This window comes from Salmo salar, chromosome 11 (genome assembly GCF_965601325.2).
Source record: "Salmo salar chromosome 11, fSalSal1, whole genome shotgun sequence".
Taxonomy (NCBI): domain Eukaryota; kingdom Metazoa; phylum Chordata; class Actinopteri; order Salmoniformes; family Salmonidae; genus Salmo; species Salmo salar.
Window position 1 is genome coordinate 69,856,867 of NC_138301.1, and position 20,798 is coordinate 69,877,664.

Sequence of the window (20,798 nt, forward strand, 5' to 3'; positions counted from 1 at the left end):
TCAATGCAGTAAGCTTGCCAGTCCTGTGGTAAACATTAGGCCAGACACTATAAGAGAAGTCTTTTATTCTACCAAGAAAGACAAGTGATAAAATAAAATACTTCTATAAACACTTTTTTTTTTTAAATGGCAGAATCAACATTTAGCTTAGTCCAAAGGTCCTCAGACCATCTTTAGCTTCCTGTCCTCATTGTTGACAGATGTGCAGCGGGCAAATAATTATCTTTTGTGGAAAGAAAACCGTTAAAGTCTACATCAATTCTCACAACTGGATAATGTCATCGTTCTCTTGCGTAGCTCAGAGGCTCTCCAGCATCGAATTCGTTACTGCACCCCCATAGCGAAACGGAGCATTTCTTATTGGACAAGTTAGTCCCTGCCAGTTTGGTGGCGTCAGACCATCTTGAGTTTTTTCATGGTTCTCCACCGATCCTTGATGTTCCCGGCGGTTCGACGGGAAAGAAAACTTCACTCTGGACCAGTTCCCCTCCGTATCGCTTCACTCCCTCCTTCACCCACTCGGTCTCCTCTGCTGTCCACATCTACAGGAGGGCCACAACAGAACACTCAGGGTATAGTAAAGCACACTGTAGAGGACAACACTTGGGGTTAACAGTGTGTATACTATGTAGGTGACAAGGGTTAGGGTTAACATATAGTATACATTATGTAGAGGTTTCCTGGAAACAGATTAAGCCTAGTCCTGATTCTCCATTTAGCTTGCATTTTAGTCTAGGACTTGGCTTTATCTGTGTCTGGGAAACAGCCCCTAAGTCACCATTTATAAACCAACATTGCTTCGGAAAGTATTCAGACCCCTTGACTTTCTCCACATTTTGTTATATTACAGCCTTATTCTAAAATTAAATAGTTTCCCCCCCTCAATCTACACACAATACCTCATAACAAAGCCAAAAGTTTTATTTTTTACAAATGTACAGTACCGTTCATAAGTTCAGGGCCACTTAGAAATGTCCTTGTTTTTTAAAGAAAAACATTTGTCCATTAAAATAACATCAAATTGATCAGAAATACAGTGTAGACATTGTTAATGTTGTAAATGACTATAGAAGCTGGAAACAGCTGATTTCAAAACCTGTTTTCGCTTTGTCATTCTGGGGTATTGTGTATAGATTGATGAAGGAAAAAATGAAGTAATACATTCATTGAATCTATTTTAGAATAAGGCTGTAACATAAAATGTGGATAAAGGGAAGGGGTCTGAAAATCCATGTTCTGTCTTCTCCAGAACCTAAACTCACCTTCTTCCTGCCTCCTCCAGTAGTACTGGTGTCTCCAGAACCTAAACTCACCCTCTTCCTGTCTCCTCCAGTAGTACTGGTGTCTCCAGAACCTAAACTCACCCTCTTCCTGTCTCCTCCAGTAGTACTGGTTCTGTTACTGTATCCAGAACCTAAACTCACCCTCTTCCTGCCTCCTGCAGTAGTACTGGTGTCTCCAGAACCAAAACTCACCCTCTTCCTGTCTCCTCCAGTAGTACTGGTGTCGCCAGAACCTAAACTCACCCTCGTCCTGCCTCCTCCAGTAGTACTGGTGTCTCCAAAACCTAAACTCACCCTCTTCCCGTCTCCTCCAGTAGTACTGGTGTCTCCAGAACCTAAACTCACCCTCTTCCCGTCTCCTCCAGTAGTACTGGTGTCTCCAGAACCTAAACTCACCTTCTCCCTGCCTCCTCCAGTAGTACTGGTGTCCCCAGAACCTAAACTCAACTACTTCCTGCCTCCTCCAGTAGTACTGGTGTCTCCAGAACCTAAACTCACCTTCTTCCTGCCTCCTCCAGTAGTACTGGTGTCTCCAGAACCTAAACTCACCCTCTTCCTGTCTCCTCCAGTAGTACTGGTGGTGTCTCCAGAACCTAAACTCACCCTCTTCCTGTCTCCTCCAGTAGTTCTGGTTCTGTTACTGTATCCAGAACCTAAACTCACCCTTTTCCTGCCTCCTGCAGTAGTACTGGTGTCTCCAGAACCTAAACTCACCCTCTTCCTGTCTCCTCCAGTAGTACTGGTGTCTCCAGAACCTAAACTCACCCTCTTCCTGTCTCCTCCAGTAGTACTGGTTCTGTTACTGTCTCCAGAACCTAAACTCACCCTCTTCCTGCCTCCTCCAGTAGTACTGGTGTCTCCGGAACCTAAACTCACCTTCTTCCTGCCTCCTCCAGTAGTACTGGTGTCTCCAGAACCTAAACTCACCTTCTTCCTGCCTCCTCCAGTAGTACTGGTGTCTCCAGAACCTAAACTCACACTCTTCCTGTCTCCTCCAGTAGTACTGGTGTCGCCAGAACCTAAACTCACCCTCTTCCTGTCTCCTCCAGTAGTACTGGTGTCTCCAGAACCTAAACTCACCCTCTTCCTGCATCCTCCAGTAGTACTGGTGTCTCCAGAACCTAAACTCACCCTCTTCCTGTCTCGTCCAGTAGTACTGGTGTCTCCAGAACCTAAACTCACCCTCTTCCTGCATCCTCCAGTAGTACTGGTGTCTCCAGAACCTAAACTCACCCTCTTCCTGTCTCCTTTAGTATTACTGGTGTCTCCAGAACCTAAACTCACCCTCTTCCTGTCTCCTCCAGTAGTACTGGTTCTGTTACTGTATCCAGAACCTAAACTCACCCTCTTCCTGTCTCCTCCAGTAGTACTGGTGTTTCCAGAACCTAAACTCACCCTCTTCCTGTCTCGTCCAGTAGTACTGGTGTCTCCAGAACCTAAACTCACCCTCTTCCTGTCTCCTCCAGTAGTACTGGTTCTGTTACTGTCTCCAGAACCTAAACTCACCCTCTTCCTGCCTCCTCCAGTAGTACTGGTGTCTCCAGAACCTAAACTCACCCTCTTCCTGTCTCCTCCAGTAGTACTGGTGTCTCCAGAACCTAAACTCACCCTCTTCCTGCATCCTCCAGTAGTACTGGTGTCTCCAGAACCTAAACTCACCCTCTTCCTGCATCCTCCAGTAGTACTGGTGTCTCCAGAACCTAAACTCACCCTCTTCCTGCATCCTCCAGTAGTACTGGTGTCTCCAGAACCTAAACTCACCCTCTTCCTGTCTCCTTTAGTATTACTGGTGTCTCCAGAACCTAAACTCACCCTCTTCCTGTCTCCTCCAGTAGGTCTGGTTCTGTTACTGTATCCAGAACCTAAACTCACCCTCTTCCTGCCTCCTGCAGTAGTACTGGTGTCTCCAGAACCTAAACTCACCCTCTTCCTGTCTCCTCCAGTAGTACTGGTGTCTCCAGAACCTAAACTCACCCTCTTCCTGTCTCCTACAGTCGTACTGGTGTTGTCCTCAGAACCTAAACTCACCCTCTTCCCGTCTCCTCCAGTAGTACTGGTTCTGTTACTGTCTCCAGAACCTAAACTCACCCTCTTCCTGTCTCCTCCAGTAGTACTGGTGTCTCCAGAACCTAAACTCACCCTCTTTCGGTCTCCTCCAGTAGTACTGGTGTCTCCAGAACCTAAACTCACCCTCTTCCTGTCTCCTCCAGTAGTTCTGGTTCTGTTACTGTATCCAGAACCTAAACTCACCCTCTTCCTGCCTCCTGCAGTAGTACTGGTGTCTCCGGAACCTAAACTCACCTTCTTCCTGCCTCCTGCAGTAGTACTGGTGTCTCCAGAACCTAAACTCACCCTCTTCCTGTCTCCTCCAGTAGTACTGGTGTCTCCGGAACCTAAACTCACCTTCTTCCTGCCTCCTCCAGTAGTACTGGTGTCTCCAGAACCTAAACTCACCCTCTTCCTGTCTCCTCCAGTCGTACTGGTGTTGTCCTCAGAACCTAAACTCACCCTCTTCCTGTCTCCTCCAGTAGTACTGGTTCTGTTACTGTATCCAGAACCTAAACTCACCCTCTTCCTGCCTCCTGCAGTAGTACTGGTGTCTCCAGAACCTAAACTCACCCTCTTCCTGTCTCCTCCAGTAGTACTGGTGTCTCCAGAACCTAAACTCACCCTCTTCCCGTCTCCTCCAGGCTACCATAGGACAGGAAGCAGCAGGGGAGTGATATGACTGGTACCCAGGCTACCATAGGACAGGAAGCAGCAGGGTTAGATATGACTGGTACCCAGGCTACCATAGGACAGGAAGCAGCAGGGTTAGATATGACTGGTACGCAGGCTACCATAGGACAGGAAGCAGCAGGGGAGTGATATGACTGGTACCCAGGCTACCATAGGACAGGAAGTAGCAGGGGAGTGATATGACTGGTACCCAGGCTACCATAGGACAGGAAGCAGCAGGGTTAGATATGACTGGTACCCAGGCTACCATAGGACAGGAAGCAGCAGGGTTAGATATGACTGGTACCCAGGTTACCATAGGACAGGAGGCAGCAGAGTTAGATATGATTGGTTCCCAGGCTACCATAGGACAGGAAGCAGCAGGGGATTGATGACTGGTACCCAGGCTACCATAGGACAGGAAGCAGCAGGGTTAGATATGACTGGTACCCAGGCTACCATAGGACAGGAAGCAGCAGGGTTAGATATGACTGGTTCCCAGGCTACCATAGGACAGGAAGCAGCAGGGTTAGATATGACTGGTTCCCAGGCTACCATAGGACAGGAAGCAGCAGGGTTAGATATGACTGGTTCCCAGGCTACCATAGGACAGGAAGCAGCAGGGTTAGATATGACTGGTACCCAGGCTACCATAGGACAGGAAGTAGCAGGGGAGTGATATGACTGGTACCCAGGCTACCATAGGACAGGAAGTAGCAGGGGAGTGATATGACTGGTACCCAGGCTACCATAGGACAGAAAGCAGCAGGGTTAGATATGACTGGTTCCCAGGCTACCATAGGACAGGAAGTAGCAGGGGAGTGATATGATTGACAACCTGGGGCTTTCGGAGAGGTGCAGGAGAGGTAACTCTTGGTCCACAACAGCACTTCCTTTTCCTGCGTTCTCCTCCTTCACCTCCCTTTCCACTTCCAGCTCGGCAAAGGTCACGGGCTCCCTCTGCTCCTCGGCCAGGGCTGTATAAACGGCCATCAGCTGGCTGCGGGTCAGCTGGACACCACCAGGAGGGGGACTGGGAACACTGGAGGGAGAGCGAGTCAGGCAGTTTAGACTACTGGGAGGACTGGAGAGAGAGAGAGAGAGAGAGAGAGAGAGAGAGATCAAGGTAGGGTCGTAATTCATTAGGTCACACCAGAGCAAAATGTTATGCAACGGGAAAACAAAAAAAAAACAAGCATTTCTTATTGGACAAGTCCAGACAGTCCCTCCCTGTTTCAGTCAGTTTTCTTCCGTTTGGTGCCTAATGAACATGACCCAGGTGTTGCCATGCTAATGAATGGCATCTTTACTGAAAGAAACCACTCATCTTCCAGGGTTTACTGGATAGCAGCCATACGAAGGTAAACATCTGAACAAACAGATTTAAAATTAAAGTACAAAGTACTCTAAATTAAGTTGTCGACCTCAGCGGAGCTCCAAAAGTATTGGGAGTTTTGACAAATTCATCCAACAAGTACAGAGTCAAAAACAACAAACAATGTATCACTGTCCAAATACTGGTGGGGCCCCCTGTATATCCACACACTGTGGGGCCCCCTGTATATCCACACACTGTGGGGCCCCCTGTATATCCACACACTGTGGGGCCCTATGACCTTTAGAGTCTAGGCTAGGTAACTTGGAAAGCATGTTGTCACAATACCTGAACTAAAAGTGCTTTCTAAAATAAATGTATTTGATTGATTGACATTGGACCAATGAGTCTACCTGGGTTTGTGTCTGGATGCCTTCTCCTCTGTTGTCGGTACAAGGTGATCCTCTGGCTGAGGGTCTGAGGGACAGTCTCCTTCCTCTGCATCCTGTCCTGCCCCCTGTCTCTTCACCATCAACTTTCCGGCAGCCTGGTATTCACACAGACAGACCTCCTCAGTTCAGGTTAGGAACAGTGGGTTATAGGGAGACAGATCTCCTCAGTAAAGGTTAGGAACAGTGGGTTATAGGGAGACAGACCTCAGTTCAGGTTAGGAACAGTGGGTTAGGGAGACAGATCTACTCAGTTCAGGTTAGGAACAGTGGGTTATAGGGAGACAGATATCCTCAGTTCAGGTTAGGAACAGTGGGTTATAGGGAGACAGATCTCCTCAGTTCAGGTTAGGAACAGCGGGTTATAGGGAGACAGATCTCCTCAGTTCAGGTTAGGAACAGCGGGTTATAGGGAGACAGATCTCCTCAGTTCAGGTTAGGAACAGCGGGTTATAGGGAGACAGATCTCCTCAGTTCAGGTTAGGAACAGCAGGTTATAGGGAGACAGATCTCCTCAGTTCAGGTTAGGAACAGCGGGTTATAGGGAGACAGATCTCCTCAGTTCAGGTTAGGAACAGTGGGTTATAGGGAGACAGATCTCAGTTCAGGTTAGGAACAGTAGGTTAGGGACGTCAGAATGCACAACATGGCAAAATACAATCACACCAGAACGAGAAGGGGAAGTACATGAACGGACAATCACACCAGAACGAGAAGGGGAAGTACATGAACGGACAATCACACCAGAACGAGAAGGGGAAGTACATGAACGGACAATCACACCAGAACGAGAAGGGGAAGTACATGAACGGACAATCACACCAGAACGAGAAGGGGAAGTACATGAACGGACAATCACACCAGAACGAGAAGGGGAAGTACATGAACGGACAATCACACCAGAACGAGAAGACATGAACGGACAATCACACCAGAACGAGAAGACATGAACGTACAATCACACCAGAACGAGAAGACATGAACGTACAATCACACCAGAACGAGAAGACATGAACGGACAATCACACCAGAACGAGAAGACATGAACGGACAATCACACCAGAACGAGAAGACATGAACGGACAATCACACCAGAACGAGAAGACATGAACGGACAATCACACCAGAACGAGAAGACATGAACGGACAATCACACCAGAACGAGAAGACATGAACGGACAATCACACCACAACGAGAAGACATGAACGGACAATCACACCAGAACGAGAAGACATGAACGGACAATCACACCAGAACGAGAAGACATGAATGGACAAATAGTTGTACAATTCACTACAACGCACAATAGTGTTGACCACAGTACACAGTGTCATCTTGTAATGTTGGACAGGGCTGACATGAAAACCAGAACCGGGTTTAGGGTTTCAACAGGGGAACATTCAGGGCTGACATGAAAACCAAAACTGGGTTTAGGGTTTCAACAGGGGGACCATTCAATGATTATACACAGTGTGGACAGATCTCACCATCTCTCTGATACACTTATGTACTCTCTCCAAGTCTTTCTGGGGAACCGGCAACTCCTCGCGGATGCTATCCAATACGCTCAGAGCAGACTCCAGCGCCGTGAGGTCCTCCTGCGAGTCAAAAGAGACGTCTGTGGATAGCAAGAGAACAACTGTATCAGTGATCTCAGACTTGATTTCAAAAAGACACAGCTAGCTAGCTAGCTATAAGGAACAGCAGATTGTGGCACTTGGGGGGGTCATTTCAGGTGTCTCTGATTTTCCAACAGGGAATGAATATTAGCTCGTACTGTTACATAGATAGTGTTATGTAGCTAGCTAGGAAGTTACTTTGTGTTTAACTCAAAACTCTCACCGAGTTTGTCACCATCATTTATCCTGGTGAGGAACTGTATTGCTCTGATCTTCTTGGGTGTGACATCGTTGGCTTCCAACGGCCGAACCAGATGACCTGAAAGAGGATGTTGTTGGATAATGTGTTAGCTAGCGTCTATACAGGGCGGCAGCGTAGCCTAGTGGTTAGAGCGTTGGGCTAGTAACCGGAAGGTTGCAAGATCGAGTCCCCGAGCTGACAAGGTAAAAATCTGTCGTTCTGCCCCTGAACAAGGCAGTTAACCCACTAGGCCGTCATTGAAAATAAGAATTTGTTCTAAACTGACTTGCCTAGTTAAATAAAGGTTAAAATAAATAAATTATTACATGAGGCTAACTGCTTTAGCGCGATGAGGATCTTCTGACCGGGACCATTTTGTTAAGAGGCCGAGCTCCCTGACACTTGCGCTAAACATTAACACTCATCGCTCGCCGTGCAGTTCTGGAAACATACGGAATCAGATCAGTGAGAAATTATTATTATTTTTAAACAAAAAGGTTAAATCACATGACGGTCATCCCTCCATGTTTCATTGCTTGTTTATAGAAGACACAGACGGCCACCTGTGCTAATGATTGTCAAAGACTTCAGCCACCCAAGTCACCGACTTTTCTCTCTGCTACTGCAGGAACATCAGACTGCTGAACAGCTTCTACCCCCAAGCCATCAGACTGCTGAACAGCTTCTACCCCCAAGCCATCAGACTGCTGAACAGCTTCTACCCCCAAGCCATCAGACTGCTGAACAGCTTCTACCCCCAAGCCATCAGACTGCTGAACAGCTTCTACCCCCAAACCATCAGACTGCTGAACAGCTTCTACCCACACACACACACTTTCACACTGTTTATCTATCCTGATTGCCCGGTCACTTTTACCCCTACCTACACATTGTTATTTTATTGTGTTACCATTTCCTTGTTTTTTCTCGACATATTTTCCTTACTTTTTAACTCTGCATTGTTGGGAATGGGCTCCTAAGTAAGCATTTCACATTAAAGTCTACACCAGTTGTTTTGATTTAACTAAATGACTTGGTGAAATAAATACAAATAAATGATTGTAGCCAACTCAGTGTTTCCCCAGACTCGGTCCTGGGTAGCGTTCAGTACATAAAAACGCAACAGAACGTTAAAATGAACGAAAACTGTGCTGTACTGAACGACCAATTGAAAAACGATGAGGGGTTTGTGGCTTCAAAAAAATGCACCGCTTGACCTTAAACTGCTTCAAGCCAAACCGGACGGACCAAACAAATCTGTTCAATAACGTTTTTTTGGGGGAAAACGTATCGTTAAGTACAAAACGCTCCGCACCGTAGCAAACGTTCAAACGAACTGAACGCACCCCTGGTGGGGTAATGCGGGTTTTAGTCCTTGAGTTACATATCTGATTCAAATAATAAATAATGAATTTAACTAACGTTGTTTAAAAATCAGCTGTGTGGTGCTAACAATAAAAACAACTGTTCACCATGGATCTTTTAGACTAGTCAAACCAACTGGTTTAGCTACCAGTCAACGCTGCCACACAGTTAACTAACCTATCTAACTAGTTAAGTACCACATGGTATACAACAAAAAGGTTTATAAAGCACAGCTAGCTAAACAAACTGGTATAAAACAAAAAGGTTTAAAGCACAGCTAGCTAAACAAACTGGTATAAAACAAAAAGGTTTATAAAGCATAGCTAGCTAAACAAACTGGTATAAAACAAAAAGGTTTATTAGCACAGCTAGCTAAACAAACTGTTAAACACGGGAGTTAACTTAGCTACTTCAGACAGAGACAGTATAGAAACCCAGTATTGGGTTGGTGAAGATGCTAACGTTAAGCTAGCTAACTGCATTTGTGAACAACCGTTACTCACATTGAAGGATGTCTCTGATCTGACAGAAATCAGGATACTGTTCATTCCTGAAAGCCTCCAACGCCACAGATATATAATAATCCACCGTCCAACGGTTAACGACACATTCCACATCTGGTCCGCGGTCCACACCGGACTCCATGTTTTCCTTTTGCCGCCACATCAACGACGTAAACAAACTGATGTTTATGTCATCTGCCGCGCTGGTTGGTGTTTAGACCACCTTCCATCTGTCCACCTCACGCTCACCTTACGCTCACCTCACGCTCACCTCACGCTCACCTCACGCACCACGTCAACGACGTAAACAAACTGACGTATATCTCATCTGCCGCGCTGGTTGGTGTTTAGTCCACCTTCCGTCTGTCCACATTACGCTCACATTACGCACCACGTCAACGACGTAAACCAGCTGACGTATATCTCATCTGCCGCGCTGGTTGGTGTTTAGTCCACCTTCCGTCTGTCCACATTACGTTCACCTTACGCACCACGTCAATGACGGCATCGCGGCAAACCGATTACCATTCATTTAGAATAGTGTGTTTTTTGGGGTTATTGACTAATTCTAAAGATTTTTATAAAATAATGGCTTTTAAGTAAAAAATATATTGCATTTGGGGACAGATTTATAAAAAAAATATATATGTTTCTGTGTAGATAACATTTACCAGACAGAATGAAGAAATGAACGACTAAATTAATTGTTTTGTTTTCATTTTAGTAACATCTTTCATTGTAAATACATGGATCTTATTAATGAAATAAAACATTTAAATACTTAACTCGCTCCAAAATAACTTCACAGCGACACACTCGTAAAACATGTGTATAATAGCTTCCCCTTCTTTATCACAGAAAAGGCATCATTATGTCCTCTAAGTCCATGAGGGTATATTATGTGCCAGATTTTAAAGGGAGCAACCAAACTTTCTTCCATTCAATTTCAGTAGATCAATGCATTCAAGAAGAATTTCCCTCTATGAGGGATCTTGTTCTTGGAGTTAGTTATCTTAATGTATTACATTTATTATCCAGCAGGGGGCAACCTTTTAACATACATTGTACATCTCTCTTGACATGTTCTCCAAAGCAAAAAATGCGATTTAATTAAGTCCAGAAGGTATTGGTTTGAATATAGAATTACATCATTACTGTATTCTTACAACTATCGTAGATTTATACAATTGTAACCCCTGAAACTTATTTTAGGTACTTACATTTTTTAAACTCAATTCATATGTAGTGATTTGTATTTATTTATTTTTTTACTTTTATTTTTTGTTTCTTCAGATAAAATATACGTGTAGTGATGTCCTATGTATTTTTTGTTGTATTATAATATATACCATTGATTTAGTGAAGGCGGAGGCACTTGGTCATGGCTAGAAGGGACCCAGCGTTTGTCAAATTAACGTCAGATTTGATTTATTTTAAACAGGTTAGGAGAACACGCTGCAGGTTCAGGTTAGGAGAACACGCTGCAGGTTAGGAGAACACGCTGCAGGTTAGGAGAACACGCTGCAGGTCAGGAGAACACGCTGCAGGTCAGGAGGACACGCCGCAGGTTCAGGTGAGGAGAACACGCCGCAGGTTCAGGTGAGGAGAACACGCCGCAGGTTCAGGTGAGGAGAACACGCCGCAGGTTCAGGTGAGGAGAACACGCCGCAGGTTCAGGTGAGGAGAACACGCCGCAGGTTCAGGTGAGGAGAACACGCCGCAGGTTCAGGTGAGGAGAACACGCCGCAGGTCCAGGTGAGGAGAACACGCCGCAGGTCCAGGTGAGGAGAACACGCCGCAGGTGAGGAGAACACGCCGCAGGTGAGGAGAACACGCCGCAGGTCAGGAGAACACGCCGCAGGTCAGGAGAACACGCCGCAGGTCAGGAGAACACGCCGCAGGTCAGGAGAACACGCCACAGGTCAGGAGAACACGCCACAGGTTCAGGTTAGGAGAACACGCCGCAGGTTCAGGTTAGGAGAACACGCCGCAGGTTCAGGTTAGGAGAACACGCCGCAGGTTCAGGTTAGGAGAACACGCCGCAGGTTCAGGTTAGGAGAACACGCCGCAGGTTCAGGTTAGGAGAACACGCCGCAGGTTCAGGTTAGGAGAACACGCCGCAGGTTCAGGTTAGGAGAACACGCCGCAGGTTCAGGTTAGGAGAACACGCCGCAGGTTCAGGTTAGGAGAACACGCCGCAGGTTCAGGTTAGGAGAACACGCCGCAGGTTCAGGTTAGGAGAACACGCCGCAGGTTCCGGTTAGGAGAACACGCTGCTGGTTAGGAGAACACGCTGCAGGTTAGGAGAACACGCTGCAGGTTAGGAGAACACGCTGCAGGTTAGGAGAACACGCTGCAGGTTAGGAGAACACGCTGCTGGTTAGGAGAACACTGGTTAGAACACTGGTTAGGAGAACACAAGTATCTTTGGTATACTGTGTACAAGAAGAACACCTGTCCTATCTGTTCTGATCCGGTCCACATCGTCTCTTTGCTATACTGTGTACAAGAAGAACAACCTGTCCTATCTGTTCTGATCCAGTCCACATCATCTCTTTGCTATACTGTGTACAAGAAGAACACCTGTCATATCTGACCTACTAGCGATTCATTTGATCAGTACTTTCTGAAGAACATTTCATTCTGGTTTGATCATGTTTCTTTAGTAGCTAACGTTACTAGTAACTAATGTGTTTATTTTTTTTTACATTATTATTCCCCACAACACATTTGTCATATCTGTTTGAGCGACAAGACACACAACAGCGGAAGTATGAACGGATTAAAAATGGTCAATTACATTAGCTAAACAAGCTACAATTATTAACTTCAGAAATCATTCAAACAAATAAGAAAGAAATCGCTATTCACCAGTCGTGATTAACGTTAGCTAGCATTGAAAACATGTTACAACAGTTGCTATTTTTGCCCTTAATTGACCAACATATTGTTCCTAGCTAAATCAAAGCTAGCTAGCCAGTTAGCATAACAATACCATCTCATTGTTGTATCTGTGACAACACTACCAATTCTGTTGGCATAGTTACGTTAACCGGCCAAGCTAGCTAGCCAGTTAGCATAACAACACTACCAATTATGTTGGCATAGTTACGTTAACCGGCCAAGCTTGCTAGCCAGTTAGCATAACAATACCATCTCATTGTTGTATCTGTGACAACACTACCAATTCTGTTGGCATAGTTACGTTAACCGGCCAAACTAGCTAGCCAGTTAGCATAACAACACTACCAATTCTGTTAGCATAGTTAACCGGCCAAGCTAGCTAGCGTTATCTGTCGCCTCTTACCACAATGTTCCTTGTTCGAGACCAGACGTGGATGTATGTCGTCGGTTACATGTTTATACGGTGTGTTATTTTTCATCCCAAAGAAAGCCACAAACAACCACCATCTTCACCCTTTCTCTCTCTGTCTCTCTCTCTCTCTCTTCCTCTCTCTCTCTTCCTCTTCTCTCTGTCTCTCTCCCTCTCTCTTCCGTTTCTCTCTCTCTCTCTCTCTCTCTCTCTCTCCACTCTCTTACTCTTCTCTGTGTCTCCCTCTTTCTCGTTCTCGTTCTCTCTCTCTCTCTCTCTCTCTCTCTCTCTCTCTCTCTCTCTCTCTCTCTTCCTCTTCTCTCCTCTTCTCCCTTCCTCGTCTCTCTCTCTCACAGCTGGAGGACTTACTTCCGGGTTGAACTCCTTCCTGATTGGACTGTACGAAGCGAACCGAAGCGTTTTAGCAAAGAGCCGATTTATGGTCCAACTGGATTCTGATTTGGCCGGTCAGCATTTACGGTGATGCGGTTCTGCAGATGCAGGGCATTCAAACTTATTGCGCTTCGCAGAGCCACAAACAGAATGAGACAGACATTTCATCAGATGTATAAATGTGAAGTTTCCTCTCACTACCAAATCTGCTGCTGGTGAGAGGAAGCCCAGTGGCCTGCAGTGGGAGAACATGGAACGAGATGGATTTTAGCCGAAATTCTGCAAATATTCTCATCGTTGAAACAATTGATCTCAATACAGTTTTCTGTTCCCAAAACTTTAATCTGTTACGAACAGAGTGGACTAAGTTTTGTAGATCTTACCCTTGGCCAAAACTTGTGGGCCAAAAATGTGCCTTTTAAAGAAGGAGCGCAAAGGCAAATTGAGATTTTGCACAGACGCACTACACAGAGTAGGAGTTTCCAAACGTAAATGTGCAAATATATGCTAGAAGGAGTAAATAGGATCTTGCTGACTCGTTCTTGGCTCTGCCCCCTCCTTGCACGTTCTGCCCACTGTGACTCATTTTTCCCCATTGGAAACGACAGACTGTGGTCTATCTTGGCTCAGTCGGAAACATCTTTGACAGAGCTGCTGCTAAAGACTTCATAACGCTGACGTTATTAACTGACTGATATTATCTCATAGAACAAAACCTATAAAGATCTCCTAAGCCTGTGTTTACCACGTACCTTATTTTCGGGCGTTTATCCCCCCCCCCCCCAAAAAAAACATATTCTTTCCCCATTCATTTTCCCCATAGGAATGGCTGAACGAACCAGAGGTAACTCATATAAGGGTTTTTAGAACTACAAGCTGGGGAGCTCTATAAAAAAACAGGCAAGTATCTATACTTGGAGTCCTTGGAGTTTCAGCTTTCCAAGCATCTCTGTTTTCTCACCTCTTATTAGATGGCGCTGTTTCATGGTTTCAAGTCTGGGACAGTAAAGTTACCGGTATGTTGGTAAACAGCGCCATCCAGTGGACTAGAGTGGAAGTGCACCTGGGGGTCTTCAAAGTCACAGATTTCACATAGCAACTGAGAGGTGGACATGGACATTCCCACGCCAGTTGGCACTCTTAGTACTTCGGTTAGCGTGCAGTACCAGGCAGGATAGACAACTCTTTAGGTACCAAGGTGCGTTTCGGTTTAACTTTGTCATTGTATTTCAAAAATATATATTTTTTAATTTCCAGGGTCAATACCCTGCTCAAGGGCATGTTGACTGATCTACCACCAGGCCAAAAAACATGAACCCGAACCTTGCATGATCGCCCCCACAGTTCCCCAATAGCTGTCCCTCAACCCTCCAAGATCCCCCCCACAGTTCCCCAATAGCTGTCCCTCAACCATTCGAGGCCCCTCCCACAGTCCCCCCCAGGAAGAAAAATTCAATAAAAAATACAATGAATTCCTTTCCCCACCCCCCAATGCACCAACAACCAAGAGAATGAACTAAAGAGAATAAAAAGAAAAGACAGAAGAAAACAGCAAACAACAATGAAACAAAATAATAAATTTAAAAACAAAGAACATCAAGGACAACTGAAATCATAACAGCAATGCCAACTGTATATGTTTGTGTGCATGTCTGGCACTATTACATGTATGTGTAACGTTCGTCGTATGGAGTAGACCAAAACGCAGCGGGAATGTGTATGCTCATCTTCTTTTATTTAGAAGGAAACTTGAACACTTAACAAAATAACAAACAATTGACGAAAACAGTCCTGTAAGGCAACACGCTATACATGGAACAACTACCCACAAACACAGTGACAAAAAAAAACACCCTTACTTAAATATGGCCTCCAATTAAAAGCAACGAAGAACAGCTGCTTCTAATTGCAGGCCAAACCAAAAACCCTGAACATAGAAATAGACTAAATAGACACAGACATAGAAATATACTAACATAGAACATTGCCCCCCCAAAAAACCCGAAACACTCTAAACAAACACCCCCTGCCACGCCCTGACCAAACTACAATAACAAACAACCCCTTTTTACTGGTCAGGACGTGACAGTATGTCTGTGTTCTTGTATGTGTTTATTTGAATGAGAGTGTGTGTATAGTATATGCATGTGTACAAACACCTGCACGGCATCAGCCTCAGGCAAACCGGCATTAGCTGTAAAAACACTGCCACTCAGTGTCATTCAAATGTACTTTTTAATTATGGACTTAGTCATTGTTAGCTAGCTAAAATAAAGTGGTCAAATTATTTATTATGGCTTTATTTGGGGGGGGGGGGGGGTTATTTAGTCGTTTTGTATGGCTAGGCTTCATTGTTTTGTCTGTGGGTAATAGCAGCGAGGTGAAAAATACTTCAACACTGAACAAAACTATAAATGTAACATGTAAAGATTTGATTCCATGTTTCATGGCCAAACATTGTTTTCCCAGAAATGTTCCATACGCACAAAAGCCTTTATTTCTCTCAAATTTGGGTAAAAAAAAATGTGTTCACATCACTGTTAGTGAGCATTTCTCCTTTGCCATGATAATCCACTTTACAGGTGTGGCATAACAAGAAGCTGATTAAACAGCATGATCATTACACAGGAGCACCTTGTGCTGGGGGCACACAATGCCACAGATGTCTCACGTTTTGAGGAAGCGTTGGCATGCTGACTGTAGGAATGTCCACCAGAGCTGTTGCCAGAGAACTGAGCAGCCCAAGACCTCCACATCCGGCTTCTTCACCTGCGGGATCGTCGAAGGAGGGGTGGAGAAAAATGTATTCTGATTGGCTGGGCCTGGCTCCCCAGTGGGTGGGCCTGGCTCCCCAGTGGGTGGGCCTAGCTTCCCAGTGGGTGGGCCTGGCTCCCCAGTGGGTGGGCCTGGCTGTCAAGTGGGTGGGCCTGGCTCCCCAGTGGGTGGGCCTGGCTCCCCAGTGGGTGGACCTGGCTCCCCAGTGGGTGGGCCTGGCTGTCAAGTGGGTGGGCCTGGCTCCCCAGTGGGTGGGCCTGGCTCCCCAGTGGGTGGGCCTGGCTCCCCAGTGGGTGGGCCTGGCTCCCCAGTGGGTAGGCCTATGCCCTTCCAGGCCCACTCATGGCTGTACCCGTGCCCAATCAACTGAAATCCATAGATTAGGGCCTTATGAATTACTGATTTCCTTATATGAACTGTAACTCAATAAAATCTTTGAAATTGTGCCGTTTATATTTTTGTTCAGTATAACTACACGGTGGAGTAATTGTGTTCATGCTCAGAGAAACCACAAGGGAGAAACTGGTGCTCACTGTCAGCCTGGGCATCATGTACACCTTGTCAGGCAATCTGCCACATTGGCCTACCTGCTTGAGACCTGCTACACAGGCCATAGTGTCAATCACAAGGTGCGAAAGAAATCTATAGGAGTTTATCAATAGGAGTGTGAGGGTTCCGGTTCTGAGGGTTCCGGTTCTGAGGGTTCCGGATGTGAGGGTTCCGGTTCTGAGGGTTCCGGTTCTGAGGGTTCCGGTTGTTAGGGTTCCGGTTCTGAGGGTTCCGGTTGTGAGGGTTCCGGCTGTGAGAGTTCCGGTTGTGAGGGTTCCGGGTGTGAGGGTTCCGGTTGTGAGGGTTCCAGTTCTGAGGGTGTTGAGTGTGAGAGCAGAGTCCCTCTCCTCCTATCTCCTCTCATCTTCTCCTATCCTCTCCTCTCCTCTCCTCTCCTCTCCTCTCCTCTCCTCTCCTCTCCTCTCCTCTCCTCTCCTCTCCTCTCCTCTCCTCTCTCCATTCCTCTCCTCACCACAACATCAACAACTAGATAACAGAGTAGTGTTCTGTCTCTATGGTCCAGACCAGTAGTCTAACAGAGTAGTGTTCTGTCTCTATGGTCCAGACCAGTAGTCTAACAGAGTAGTGTTCTGTCGCTACGGTCCAGACCAGTAGTCTAACATAGTAGTGTTCTGTCTCTATGGTCCAGACCAGTAGTCTAACAGAGTAGTGTTCTGTCTCTATGGTCCAGACCAGTAGTCTAACAGAGTAGTGTTCTGTCTCTATGGTCCAGACCAGTAGTCTAACAGAGTAGTGTTCTGTCTCTACGGTCCAGACCAGTAGTCTAACATAGTGTTCTGTCTCTATGGTCCAGACCAGTAGTCTAACAGAGTAGTGTTCTGTCTCTATGGTCCAGACCAGTAGTCTAACAGAGTAGTTCTGTCTCTATGGTCCAGATCAGTAGTCTAACAGAGTAGTGTTCTGTCTCTACGGTCCAGACCAGTAGTCTAACATAGTGTTCTGTCTCTATGGTCCAGACCAGTAGTCTAACAGAGTAGTGTTCTGTCTCTATGGTCCAGACCAGTAGTCTAACAGAGTAGTTCTGTCTCTATGGTCCAGACCAGTAGTCTAACAGAGTAGTGTTCTGTCCCTATGGTCCAGACCAGTAGTCTAACAGAGTAGTGTTCTGTCTCTATGGTCCAGACCAGTAGTCTAACAGAGTAGTGTTCTGTCTCTATGGTCCAGACCAGTAGTCTACCTTGTCTATACCCTGATGAATGCTATACAGGGAAATGGTTTTGGTTGGTTTAAAAATAAATACATATTTTTAAAGAAAATGTCCCGTTGTCCTCTGAAAGTTGCTGAACATTATCCACATTTTTATTTGGCCCTCTCCAATTCTCTCCCATCCCCTCCTCTCTCCCATCCCCTCCTCCTATTCTGTCCTCTCCTCTACCCTCCACTCCTCCTCTCTCCTCTACCCCTCCCCCTCATCTTCTCTCTTCTTGTCTCCTTGCAAATACAGGACATACAGGTAACTGCCAAAATAATGGAAACACCAGCAGAAAGTGTGTTAATAAGGTATTGGGCCATCACCAGCCAGAAAAGCTTCAATGTATCTTGGTATAGATTCTACAAGTGTCTGGAACTCTATTGGAGGGATGAGACATCATTCTTCCACCAGATATTCCATCATTTGGTGTTTTGTTGATGGTGGTGGAAAACGCTGTCTCAGGCGCCTCTCCTGAATCTCCCATAAGTGTTCAACTGGGTCCTTTTAAAAAATATATATTTTTATTTTTTTGCCCCTTTTTCTCCCCCAATTTCCTAGTTTCCAATTGGTAGTTACAGTCTTGTCTCATCGCTGCAACTCCCGTATGGTCATTCCGACAGAGCTCTAGAGGTCCTCTGTGGAGATGGGAGAACCTTCCAGAAGGACAACCATCTCTGCAGCACTCCACCAATCAGGCCTTTATGGTAGAGTGACCAGTGGCCAGAGGAAAGCAACTCATCAGTAAAAGATATGACAGCCCACTTGGAGTTTACCAAAAGGCACCTAAAGGACTCTCAGACCATGACAAACATGATTCTCTGGTCTGATGAAACCAAGATTGAACTCTATGGCCTGAATGCCAAGTGTCACGTCTGGAGGAAACCTGGCATTGTCCCTACGGTGACGCATGGTGATGGCTGCACCATGCTGTGGGGATTTCATTCAGTGGCAGGGACTGGGAGACTAGTCAGCATTGAGGGAAAGATGAACGGAGCAAAGTACCGAGAGATCCTTGATAAAAACCTGCTCCAGAGAGCTCAGGACCTCAGACTGGGGCGAAGGTTCACCTTCCAACAGGACAACGACCCTGAGCACACAGCCAAGACAACACAGGAGTGTCTTCGAGACAAGTCTCTGAATGTCCTTGAGTGGCCCAGCCAGAGCCCAGACTTGAACCTGATCAAACATCTCTGGAGAGACCTGAAAATAGCTGTGCAGCAAAACTCCCCATCCAACCTGATAGAACTTGAGAGGATCTGCTGAGAAGAATGGGAGAAACTCCCCAAATACAGGTGTGCCAAGCTTGTAGCATCATAACCAGGAAGACTCGAGGCTGTAATTGCTGCCAAAGGTGCTTTGACAAAGTACTGAGTAAAGGGTCTGAATACTTACGTAGTACATGTGATATTTCAGTTTTTTTTCTTTTTAATACATTTACAAATTTCCTAAACCTGTTTTTGCTTTGTCATTATGGGGTATTGTGATGTCATTATGGGGTATTGTGATGTCATTATGGGGTATTGTGATGTCATTATGGGGTATTGTGTGTAGATTGATGAGGGGGAAAAAATATTTAATCCATTTTAGGACAAGGTAACAAAATTCAAAAAAAGTCAAGGCGTCTGTAACGGCTGTCTTCAGGAAATGACCAAAATGCAGCAGAGTTAGTATTCATCCTTCAATTTAATTGGAAAGAACACTATACAAAAACAAAAACAAGGAAACTGACAGCCAACAGTCCTGTCAGGTGCAACCACACTAAACAAGAAACAATTACCCACAAAACCCAAAGGAAAAACATGCTCCTTATGTGTGACTCCCAATCAGCAGCAACGAGCTTCAGCTGTGCCTGATTGGGAGTCACACACATGGCCCAAAACAAAGAAATACCAAAACATAGAAAAAGGAACATAGAACGCCCACCCAATGTAACACCCTGGCCTAACCAAAATAAAGAACAAAAAAACCCTCTATGGCCAGGGCGTTACAGTACCCCCCCCCAAAGGTGCGGACTCCGGCCGCAAAACCTGACTCTGAAGGGGAGGGTCCGGGTGGGCCTTCTTACGGCGGCGGCTCAGGTGCGGGACGTGGCCTCTGCTCCACCCTTGACGTCGCCCTCTTATGTGGCGCACCTGGCCGCGCCGAAGGTCTGGTGGGCGACGCTGACTGCGCCCGGCTGGCGACCGGCGATGGTTGCGCCCGGCTGGCGGGCGACCCTGGCTGCGCCCGGCTGGCGGGCGACCCTGGCTGCGCCCGGCTGGCGGGCGACCCTGGCGGCGCCCGGGCGACCCTGGCGGCGCCCGGCTGGCGGGTGTCCCTGGCGGCGCCCGGCTGGCGGGCGTCCCTGGCGGCGCCCGGCTGGCGGGCGTCCCTGGCGGCGCCCGGCTGGCGGGCGTCCCTGGCGGCTCCGACGGCACTGACCCAGGATTCACCAGGCTGGGGAGACATGATGGATGCCTGGCCCTGGGCACAGGCACATGATGGATGCCTGGCCCTGGGCACAGGCACATGACTCACCATGCTGGGGCGACAGGACAGAGGCCTGGCCCTAGGCGTAGGCACAGGACTCACCGGGCTGGCGGGCGTCCCTGGCCACTCTGGCAGTTCAGGGCAGTCTGGCCACTCTGGCAGTTCAGGGCAGTCTGGCAGTTCAGGGCAGTCTGGCAGTTCAGGGCAGTCTGGCCACTCTGGCAGTTCAGGGCAGTCTGGCCACTCTGGCAGTTCAGGGCAGTCTGGCCACTCCGGCAGTTCAGGGCAGTCTGGCGACTGTTGACTGGCGGGCAGCTCTGACGACTGTTGACTGGCGGGCAGCTCTGACGACTGTTGACTGGCGGGCAGCTCTGACGACTGTTGACTGGCGGGCAGCTCTGGACAGGTGAGACCCACTGGAGGCCTAGTCCTGGGAGGTGGCACAGGACGGACCAGGATGGGGAGACCCACTGGAGGCCTAGTCCTGGGAGGTGGCACAGGATGGACCAGGATGGGGAGACCCACTGGAGGCCTGGTCCGAGGAGGAGGCACAGGATAAACCGGGCTGTGGGGGAGCACTGGAGTTCTGGTA

General features: G+C 47.0%; 1 protein-coding gene across 4 annotated transcripts; it reads right to left on the reverse strand.

Annotated features, from left to right (window-relative positions):
* Positions 1-48: 48 nt before the first annotated feature.
* Positions 49-13,168, reverse strand: LOC106562816 (telomeric repeat-binding factor 2). Of its 4 annotated transcripts, none has more exons than XM_014127835.3 (6): positions 12,802-13,168; positions 7,609-7,704; positions 7,254-7,384; positions 5,730-5,863; positions 4,840-5,085; positions 49-542 (listed from the first exon to the last, which is right to left on the reverse strand). In XM_014127835.3, exons 1-6 carry the CDS (start codon positions 12,875-12,877, stop codon positions 512-514), a joined length of 714 nt encoding a protein of 237 aa, XP_013983310.1. In that variant the 5' UTR covers positions 12,878-13,168; the 3' UTR covers positions 49-511. The 4 variants fall into 4 exon arrangements, with proteins under 4 accessions (XP_013983310.1, XP_013983311.1, XP_013983309.1 ...); XM_014127836.3 differs by having other exon boundaries at positions 4,840-5,043; positions 12,802-13,165; XM_014127834.3 differs by lacking the exon at positions 12,802-13,168 and adding an exon at positions 9,495-9,803 and having other exon boundaries at positions 4,840-5,043.
* Between the last annotated feature and the right edge of the window lie 7,630 nt (positions 13,169-20,798).